At 37.5% G+C, this 11,066-nt stretch overlaps 1 protein-coding gene across 2 annotated transcripts; it reads left to right on the top strand.

Annotated features, from left to right (window-relative positions):
* Positions 1-7,337, top strand: LOC104588718 (auxin response factor 17). Of its 2 annotated transcripts, XR_016076546.1 has the most exons (4): positions 1-1,348; positions 4,789-5,556; positions 5,817-5,998; positions 6,932-7,337. XR_016076546.1 is itself a non-coding variant. In XM_010246762.2 (3 exons), the coding sequence occupies exons 1-2, from the start codon at positions 278-280 to the stop codon at positions 5,515-5,517; spliced, it is 1,800 nt and encodes a 599-aa protein (XP_010245064.1). In that variant the 5' UTR covers positions 1-277; the 3' UTR covers positions 5,518-5,556; positions 6,932-7,337. The 2 variants fall into 2 exon arrangements, 1 of the variants encoding a protein (XP_010245064.1); XM_010246762.2 differs by lacking the exon at positions 5,817-5,998.
* Positions 7,338-11,066: the final 3,729 nt, after the last annotated feature.

Here is an 11,066-nt window from a genome sequence, read left to right on the forward strand (position 1 = left end):
CTTTTGCTTCTGTGCCCCTTCTCCGACCCCAAGACGGCACTGTCCACTCTCTCTCTCTCTCTCTCTAGTTCTTCTCTTATCGAGTCCTTTCGTGATTTCGTCTCTCTTCTTCTATTGTTCTACTCCCTGAAGTCTGAGCTCTCTTATAAAACAGAAGACAAGAGTGACAGCAAAGAGAGATCGAATCAGAACCGGATTGAATCGAGGAAGCCTCACGAAAAGAGATCTCATTTTTCTCTCGACGGCAGATCTCTGAGCTGTGACACAAACCCTAGCAATGGCGTTGCAGAGGGTGAGTGAGCTCCGCAGCCTCGATCCCTACATATGGAAGGCCTGCGCTGGAAACTCTGTCGAAATCCCCACCGTCGGTTCCACGGTTTACTACTTCCCGCAAGGCCATGCGGAGCAGGCTTCTTCTTCTCCAGATTTTAGTTCTCTGGCCTGCGTCAGGCACATGGTTCTGTGCAGAATCGTGTCGGTTATGTTCCTGGCGAATCCTGATACTGATGAGGTTTTTGCAAAAATACGTCTTGAACCGCTGGATCGATCGTTTTCCGGAATGGTTCGTATGCCGCCGGTTGCAGCGGGATTGTCGCAGGACGGTGACGTTGAAGATTCTGAGGAAAAGATTTTGTCGTTCTCGAAGATCCTGACGCCAAGCGATGCAAACAATGGAGGTGGGTTTTCGGTTCCCAGGTTTTGTGCAGATTCAATATTTCCCCCACTGAACTACAAGGCGGAGCCACCAGTACAGACGATTACAGTGACAGATGTTCATGGTGTGATGTGGGATTTCCGGCACATTTACCGTGGGACGCCGCGTCGGCATTTGTTGACGACTGGGTGGAGTAAGTTCGTTAATCATAAGAAGCTTGTTGCTGGAGATTCAGTGGTTTTTATGAAGAACCAAACTGGAGAGCTTTTTGTTGGGGTAAGGCGCACTGCAAGGTCAAGCGGCAGTATGGACTGTGTTCGGTGGAATTATCATGTCGGGTCTGTGGCTTCTCCCATTGTGAAAATGGAAGAGGGGTTTGGAAGTGGAGAGGGGTTCTCGAGGAGCAGCAGGGGCAGGGTTCCAGCTGAATCTGTAGTAGAGGCTGCTGAATTAGCAGGAGTAAACAGGCCTTTTGAGGTTGTTTATTATCCGAGGGCAGGTTCACCGGATTTTGTGGTTAAGGCGGAGGCGGTAGAGGAATCCCTCAATATAATTTGGATGGTTGGTATGAGGGTTAAAATGGCAGTGGAGACAGAAGATTCGTCTAGGATGACATGGTTTCAGGGGACTGTTTCGTCAGTTGCAAGTCCAGATCATGGGCCGTGGAGGGGCTCGTTCTGGCGCATGCTTCAGGTGAATCTATTTTGCATTTCAATTTACTCTTTGTTATTCATAATTTCTGCTTGATCTCTGAAGAAGAAATCGGGACTTTCTTAATAAAAATACATCTAGAGTTTCCTTCTGTGTGCCATATGTAGCAAATCAGTTCATCTTATTATACATTCATGAGTTCAATCTTAGGTAACTATTATTTGGGTCTTTAGCACCATATGCTGATAAATGCTTTATGCAATCTTTATTTTTATTTATTGGACATAGGTGCTGCTACATTGGGTGCTCACTCTTATATGAAGCGTTTGTGAACCAAGTCTTGTTTTTTATTTGAGTATCTTTCCTTTTAACAAATTGATTGAATAAATAGAAAATCAGTTGTGTGTGTTGAAATTCTTCAATTCATCCATTCATGAGGTTAGCCTTCCAAGAAATCCAAGTAGAATTTTGTTACGACATTGTCAACTAAAGCATCTTCATCATTCTACCATCTTACCTTTGGATAATTTGTGTGTGTTGGGGTGTTTCCCAATTTCAAATTCAATTTCCTTAACCAGAATGATGTTATGGTGGAAGAAAGATAAGAAAATTTCAGCTTCATTTTATGTCTGTATTAACTAATGATTTAATTAAATCTTATTAAGGTTAGCTAGTTGTTTTGCCTCTTATCATCTTGCATGCTTCATTCCATACTTCCATAATGTAATGAAATAAAAAGAGAAAAAGAATAATTATATCCGCTTAGAATATCACTTTATTTCTGTTGACTTTTTTTCCTTTCAGTTCTTCCCTGTAAGTTGTTATGTTATAGGATTGAGCATACCGGACATGCACTTTTTTTTTATGTATACCTTTGCAACTTTATTAAAAGAAAATAAGGAGAGGTGTACAAATATACAGAATACAAGGAGATAAAGTTACTTATTTCCAACCTGCTCAATTTTTAGTTTAGAACAGTGCCCAAATAATTTGTTCTCACCCAACCGCTTGTTTTGCTAAAAGATGGGCCATACAATTTGCTTCTTGTGTACCCGTTGGAATTTAACTTCTGTGCTCCTTGTTAGCCACTCGAATCTTTTCATTTCATTCCTATACATCCAAAATTCTCCTTCTCTATTCTGTATCCACCCTATTACAAGTTGTAAGTCCCTTTCAATCAGCAATTTGTTTATGTTCATATCCCTTGTTCTTTGTTCTCCCTTCAGTACAGCCCTTACTGAGTGACCTACTCCAATTGGGCCTGAAAATTAGTTTAAGATGTGACCTGTCTCCTTCCTAAAAATTCCTCCAACTCTTGAAGGTCCTGGGTTCCCCCTGCTACTACTGACATGCAGAACTTAACTACATAATTAATTTATCAAATGGACTGGTAAAAATTAATTATTTAATTTATCAATATGTTTATCAAATAAAAACTCAGAATAAAGGTGTGATGACACCATGCCAAATGTTTTGATGGCATTTTATGTCAATGTGCTAGGTTCCTTTTTCTTCATCTTTAGCTTGGAGCTTTGTTAGCATGTTAAAAGTTTCATGCCATGTGAGTATGTGACAAGGACAGCTATATGCTTGAATTCCTGGTAAAGGTGAAGGTTACCTGCCTTGTCCTTGATAAAATTGAAATAATAAACTTATGATTTTTGTTGTTATTGTAGTTTATTCAGCTTGATGGTGCTTTGCCAGCAACTGTTTTTCTGTTGTAATAAAAATCTTGTGATGGATATGAAATAGAAAAAAAAAAGTATTCAATGTCAGCACTCAACAGTAGTGTTGTTTGGACTGCCTTATTATTTGGGTCATCTTCTTTTTTTGATAATTATTATAAAAAAAATAGATGTCATGAACGAGCTGATCCCATATAGTTGGGACAAGGCTTAGTATATGGCAGAGTACTTTATTATCTTCTTACTATATATTTCAAAAGTTTCTTTGCCATGCATATGTGATTCTTCGTTATTAACTGAGTTCAGTGAGTATCTCATTATCTAGAGCATAGACTTAATGTTCTTATGTAATCTACTGTCCCTGGGCCGCCTTGAGCCTTGGACCAGATGGTTATTATAAAAATTAGATGTCATGGGCCAACCCCATATAGTTGGGAAAGGCTTATATATGGCAGAGTGATTTATATCTCTTAGCATATATTTCAAATTTTTTCTTTGTCCTGCATGTGATTCTTCTTTATTAGCTGAGTTCAGTTGGTATATTATTTTCTAGAGGATAGACTTAATGTTCTTATGTCATCCGATTATCCCTAGGCATGTTGAGCCTTGACATTGTGGGGTGGTAATCTAATACGCATCAAAACTATTATAAAGTGGTAACAATCAGCCTGGAGTGGGTGAGGCCTGGCCTGCACCAGCCATATTTACACTAATTACAACATCTAGTATGTAATGATGCAAAGAACTATACATCATATTTACCATTGCAGTTATTCAACCTACTATCTTAATGATTTTGGTTTGATTTGTTCCAACTAGATTATGTTTCTTGAATAAAAGTATAACAAACTTATGAGTGATGAATTCATATGAAGTATATGTTATAGATTATAGAATGGAACATATGCTAGTCCAACGGCAGGCAATTTGTTCAAGCCTGTCCAATATTTAAGGGTTGGACTGTTCCAATGTTTCAGCCCCATGGCTCAATGTTCTTATGTAATCTGATTGAGTGGTTGTGGCACTTCGATTCAATTAATTTCCAGAACTCTGACTACAAATTGCCAAACGAAATTTCAGAGGATCTAATAATATTGTTGTGAATGGGTTTGAAGGACATATTGTGTTTGGTTTCGTAGGGAACCTGCTGGATCTTGACCATAGGATGCAAAGAGCATTCTAGGCCAAAGGGAAGATGATTGGTGTTTCATTCTGTAGCACATTTAGCCACTTTTTCTTTTTTTTTCATATGAAGATATTGCAGTTTAAATGTTGATGTTAATTCTGCAGGATAGTTTACTTATTCCTGCCACATGATCTCATATGCTGTTTTACAGATGAGTGCAAAATTGATATAATTTTTTTAAGCAATAGGAGGAAACTCATGTATTTGTATTAACAATTTTTAACTTGGTCTCTCATACAAATTGTTGCTAAATTCATATTTCTCAACCATATTGATATTCATAAACATATTATGGGTAGTTTGATGGCATTGACAAATTTTTGTTCATTTACAGATCCAAACTAGAAATTGCAAAATGGAAATACACTCAAATTCGGAAAAGAATTTGGAAATTTTAACTGATGGGAGAAATCCAACATTGATCTGCTTTGTTCTTTAGGGGACAAACCCAATATATTCTGTGAATCTACTTCATCTACCATAAATTATAAAGCTGTGGAAGTGAAGTTTTGAACAGTTTCTTTTACTATGTTCATTGTTATTTGCATTTTCTCATCCGGTATACATGAAAGAACTGTGTCATTTTCACGATCTTTTGATTTTTATTTCAGGTTAACTGGGATGAGCCAGAAGTTTTGCAGAATGTCAAGAGAGTGAGCCCCTGGCAAGTTGAACTGGTTGCAGCCACACCACCCCTTCAGACCCCATTTCCCCCCACAAAAAAGCTCAGGGTTCCTCAGAATCCTGAGTTGCTTACTGATGGAGGAGCCCTGTTCTATCCTATGACAGGATTTAATTCAATGATGGGAAACTTGAGTCCATCATTGTTTAATTGTAACACTTTTCCTGCTGGCATGCAGGGAGCCAGGCATGATCCAATCTGTGTACCCAATTTATCCAATTTCATATCGAGCAATAACCATCAGGTGTTGTGTTCTGAGAATATCTGTAGCAACAATGTGGCACCAAAATTGAGTTGTATTTCCACCGAATTGAGCATTGGTAGTTCATCACAATCAGACAACTCATCACCACATAGCCAGAACAGTGTGCATTTCTTTGGTACTGAAACTTTTGGGAGCCGAAACAGCAATTTAACAACAAAAGCTACTGTTAGTTCATTCCAATTGTTTGGTAAAATCATCCAGACAAAACAGCCTTCTGAGAGTGGGATTGATGACATTGGGTGTATGGAAAATGATGGTGGTAAAGGCTACAATGTGACTGAAGCTGTGGCCAATCCACTGGTTCCTGCCTTATCTCACCCTTACAACAAGTTGTATGATGGGGTTGACATTCAATATCAAGGAGTCTCAGCAGTGGAAGCTTGTTCCTTATGATGGTAGTTGCTTTGGTGTAATGGAGATGGAAGTGTACAGGTATGGGTTAAAATTCTTATTATTGTACTTATGGTGAGGAAGTGTTAAATTTGTTAGATAATTGTATGGTTGACTAGCTGATGTGGAGTTTGCTACAAATTCACAAGTTGCTTTGCACCAAAAAAAAAAACAGAAAAAAAAAAGAAAACAGTTGAAGTATGGTGATAGTCCTTGAGTAGTTTTCAATTTATCTAACCTGTACAAAACTAGGATTTGTGATTTGTTTCATGGATTCTTATATACAATTTATTATTTGCCAGGCTATCTTTGTTTCTTTGTTTAGTCCTTGTACTAAAAGGACGCATTAATGAAGTAAGAAGGTAGAAGAAATCATAAAAAAAAAGATGGAAGAATACAGAAAGAGCTATATCTCCCTATCCAGAAAGGAGATAAGAAAACTTGTTGAGCAACGCCACTTCTACAAGACAGGAGAGACACTGAAGTAGTGTGCCCTTTCTTTCTTGCTTTTATTTGGATTGTATATATGGGATGATATTCAGTCCTAAGTTTTGAAAGTATTATTTCTTGTCATAACCATAACAACTTGTCACACATGCAGCAGAATTAACACCCTGGGGTTTCTAGAATATTACTTGGATATTCAATACTGTTAGCCTATGATACCAGAATACCTATACAACTGCTCAATTGATGTTGAGCTCACTAACTTGATCAATATGACTTTCAACAAACTATTTATCAGAAAAAAAATACCTTTCAACTTGTTGCTCAATTGATGGTTAGATCACTAATTAGCTACGAGTCACTTGTCTTTGACCAAGTAGTCAATATGTTGTTTGGACACTCTACTGTATATAATTGCCCAAAATGTATAAACTATGTTGAAGACTAGATCCATGGTAGAACATAGGAGATTATGTTATTTAATAAATTCCTTGATTACCTTACTCACAAAGGAAATTGGTAAAATTGAAATTGTTTTTATTGATTAGAAAAATGGAAATATGTTTTTCTTTACCTTTTTTATCTTATTAACCAAAAAGATGCAACTTTGTGTTGTAGTTAGTTCAGTACCAAACAAAAATTCCTAAGGAATTCCAAGATTTTTTGTTATATGCTTGATGGGATGCCCCATCCTTATCAAACCATTTATGCGTGTACTATCAATAACATACATTATTTTCTTAAAAATGTTTCTTGTTATATTTTTTTTTCCTCCAATCATTGAAAAAAAAATATCAATTGAACTTTACTTGCCATCCTAGACTTTAAGTTAACATTGTTTCTTTTTGCTTATTGGAGGCCAAGGATATATTGCACTTATATTTAAAATGTGATGAAATAATGTTATTGATTTACTTTTTCAATCTCATTGTGTTTAATGTCTCTCAATAACTTTTTTCAATTTTTGTAGGTCTTTCTAGGAGAGGCAGGAAGCTGACTTCTTATCTGACTGTTGCAGTAATAACGTGGCCACACAAGGTAGCTTTAGCTGTCAAGTTTGACTATTTAGTCTAACTTTGTGGTCATGTAGAAAGAAGCCTTGTAGTTTTCTTTACTTTAATTAAGTGATATCAAGTCAATTGGTTAGCCATTGACAGGGACTTGGCATTTTTATTATTATCTTTTAGTATTTAGTCACTTGGTAGAATCTCATCTGTATGTTTCTGCCATTTAGCAACTGTGTATGTTCAGGATCTAGAAAGATCATAATTTGTCTAATGGGGCTGAATGCTATCCATTTTCGTTGCTGTGTCTTAGGATGCTTTTCCTGTATTTTCATGTTAGCAACAAAATGGTTTTTCCTTTTACAAAGGTTACTTTGATGAATTTAATATACCGACTAAAACATGTTTGAGTCAATGGATTGGCCTCAAAGATTAGTTGAATTGACCTTGTATATTCAAGCGATTTTTACAATATATCTATGGTTCCTAGAAGAGTTTGCAACCCCTACAAGTACATATCTTTTCCATATTAGGTTTGGTCTGTCTTTAGTCTCTCCACCAGTGGCATCACATTTCATCAGATATACACATTTTCTCGCAAGTAGCCACAGAATTTATCAAGGACAAGTGAAAATGCATATTCAAATCCAAAGTCTGGTTGAGAGGTTCCTCAAATGCCGAAGTAAACAGAATGACTTCAATGACCTGATCTTAATTTAGATGATTAATAAACTTGTAATGATAAATATGATAGGGTGTATTTGATCATCACTTTTTATTATGGCATTACCATCTAAAACTGAATCAAAATCCAAGCAATTGAACTTGGCAAGGTCTATACTCTATGAAACCAATTGGATGGACTGAGAATAATCCCTAAATCTTTAGTTGAAAAAAAGGGCTACAGAACTTGAAGTTTTGGAATAACAAGGCAATGGCTGTTTAAAGGATTTCCCATATTTGAACATCTATGAGCTTGCTTAAATCTTAGGATGTAGTTGTGGTACGATGGAGAACACAGTGGATTCGTGACAATATTCTTCGTCCGGTAGTCTTCTCCACCTGCCGATCTGCGTTATTCCCTGCTCCTGCCTTCTCTTAAAGTTCTTTTACTAAGTTGGTCTTGTGTTTAGTCTTAGTTCCTATTTTCTCTCCCTTAGCTTTAAGCTGGTTTTGGCCGTTTTGTTACTGTCTTTTAATTGTTTGTTTTTATGTCTTAGCTGTGCTCTAGTTTACTGCTGCAGAACCCTATGGGGGATCAAAGGTAAGAGAAAAAAACAGAAACTCGCTCAGAGAAGTATTGCTTCGGCCATAACAAAGGGCTAGCAAGGATCCAGATCTGGGAAAGGTTAATTATTCTCTTGAATGGCCCGGCGGCCGGCGGGGAGACTGAAAGAAAATAATAGTGGCGTTAATGCCAAGAGCGCTTTCGTGGTTATAAAAACCATATACGGATATAGCAGACCGGGAAGAATGAACATATTCAAAAAGAAAGTTTTATCACAATGCGGTTCAACAAGACAAAAATCCACCAGATGGGAAAAAGTAGGGATTATACATAAAAAGATGGTGAAAAGGATGGCTACCAGGCCCCATTCTTCTTCTGTGAGTACAGTGGGGTCAAGTTCAAAGAAACCATTATTTTAACTGGTGCCCAAAAGCCAGGTGCTAGGTAATATGCACTGGCATAAAAAGAAAGCCTATGCATTATTATCACGTATCCACGTATATCTAACACGAGAATTGGGGCCGGTACCCAACCTCTATCACTGGCTTAGATTATCTGTAAGGAAAAGCATGAAAACTGTCTATTCCAGCAAATCTAAAGTGGCGTTTGATCACCTCCTGTGACGCTGTGAATGATTTGATGGTCAAGGGGTGACACTTTTTAGATAGTGGTAGCCTTTTATCCTCTTTAAATTCCAGGGAATTAATGGAGGATGCACAGTAATAATTAAGCAAAGGTTATCCAGGAGGAGCTCGCATCCTAACTTTCTGGACCGTCCAATTAGAAACGACCCACGTCCCTAAGCCAGTACTTAAGGGTGTCCAGACGTTACGTTAGTCAGTCTCTGGACTAAACAAACACATATCAAATGCGTTTGATATTTTGATATACCGCCTAAACTCTCAAACCCTTTCTTCATTCCTCCATCTCCATCTCCAACTCATCTCTCACACACACACAAATTATTTCTAGTTTGTATTGCAAGATGGCCCGCCATTCAACAACATTCTCCTTGAGTAGTGATAGGATTTAATTTATTCCTCCATTAGAGAATAAGGAAATTTCTCGATTAGTACCTTGTACTTTGGATCTAGTGTTATTTTTCTCTCCGAACTTTAAAACACAATATTTTAGTACTCAAACTTTCAAAATGTATCAATTTATTACCTACTGTTAATCAGCCCAGTTATTTGTATCACATGACATCATGTTCAACTTAACACTTTTTAAAATGTCAAAATTGTCCTTAAAAGTAAAACATTATTCATCATCCTCTTTCTCTAGAAAATGAAACAGAGATCTAATCTCATCTAGTTTTCTACCCAAGTTCTTTCCCAAATGCGTCTCAAATCCTTAGACATGTTCTTCATAGCTGTTCAGTTGATCAGATTTTAACTGTGTTGATCTAAGCAACTCTATTTCCTGGTGACAGTATTGGGCCTAAAATTGCTGATTCTGTAAAGCAGGTTGGTTCGGTGCATCTCTCTCTATTGAATGTTGGTAAGATTTTCATTTGTTGTTTTTGAGGTGTTTTGGGATGTGGGTTCAGAAAGAGAGAGGGTTACTACTATTGACGGAATTATGGTTATTCCCGATCAGCATATGCTTGCTCTTCGACAACTCTCACTGGTTTTTACCCATTTCCATCACTTATTCTCTATCTTTCGTCATCTTCCCCTTCTCCCTCCATCTCTCAGACAACTTGGTCATCAACTTTGATCCCCTCTTTCGCCCTTCAACCCTAAACCAAAGGTGCTAGCTCCTTGCACTCAGTTCCTTTCCAATGTTTCCTTCTTCTCTCATTGTTTCCGTCCTCTCTTTCTCTCCTCTAGCTCCATTGTTTCAATATAATTTTTTCTTTCCTTATCTCTTTCACCCCATTACCTCTATTTCATTCTTTATTGAACCAACGTCTTAGTTGCATCCTCAATCCTTTTACCCCCAAATCGTGAACTCATGTTACATTTGTGTGTTGCTCGACCAAAGGAGCACACCCACAAGGAGAATTGGATTTCTCTCTTCATTGTAGGTTTAGGTATCAAGCATTGAAGTTTCATATGAAAGGAAGAGAGAAGATGCTTCCTAGATTGTTGATTGAATATAACTATTATTTCTCCATTTACTTGTAGCAATAAACCTCCCAGGTCCCAAGCAATACCACACACTAGGTCACTATTTTCAAAACCGGACCGGACCGGACCGGAAAAATTGGGAACCGGTCCGTTTTCCTCCAAACCCGTTGATTTTGGTCAGCAAATTGCTGAACTGGCTGGTTAACTATTCAAACCTTTTGAATGGTTTTGACCATTTTCCAATTTTTTAATTTTTTTCGTCAAAACAAGCTGACCGTTCGGGTCGAATGGTCGGACCGCTCGAACCGGTAACCGGACCCCTGGCCGGTTCGGTCACCAATTCGTTTTTAAAAACCATGCACTAGGTTAGAAATTCCCTTGTTGTTTATAAAAAAGAAGAGGGGATGTTTGGCCCTTTAGTCTTTTTCTACTAATGCTTTTAGTTCTTAGACTGTACCATTCACCTTCACCTGTTCTGGTAAATGCTACTCGGTGATGATTAGATTGCCTAAGTTGGTTTCTCTCTCTTTACTTTAGCATTGTTTTATCTCTATTTGATAGAATACCCTAGTGAGTTTGATGTGAATTAGATAGTTGATAAAGAAAATTAGATGGCACTTGAAGGGCATTTGTGTCTTTTCCAATGTTACTTAACGACTGGTTAACAATAGTTATTGGATTGGCATGTTTTGAAAGTTTGGGCACTAAGTTGTCACATTTTAAAGTTCACAGACCAAAGTGGCACTAGACCAAAAGTACAAAGTACTAATCAGGAATTTTCCCTAGAGAATATAATGGCTC

Source organism: Nelumbo nucifera, chromosome 5 (assembly GCF_055504915.1).
Source record: "Nelumbo nucifera cultivar China Antique chromosome 5, China Antique-T2T, whole genome shotgun sequence".
In the NCBI taxonomy this organism is placed as follows: Eukaryota; Viridiplantae; Streptophyta; class Magnoliopsida; order Proteales; family Nelumbonaceae; genus Nelumbo; species Nelumbo nucifera.

Excerpts from the sequence above, each read along its gene's own strand:
- LOC104588718 (XM_010246762.2), top strand. The coding sequence starts at position 278 with ATGGCGTTGCAGAGGGTGAGTGAGCTCCGCAGCCTCGATCCCTACATA. Across the intron at positions 1,349-4,788 it reads CGTTCTGGCGCATGCTTCAG|GTTAACTGGGATGAGCCAGA; the intron begins GTGAATCTATTT and ends TTTTTATTTCAG.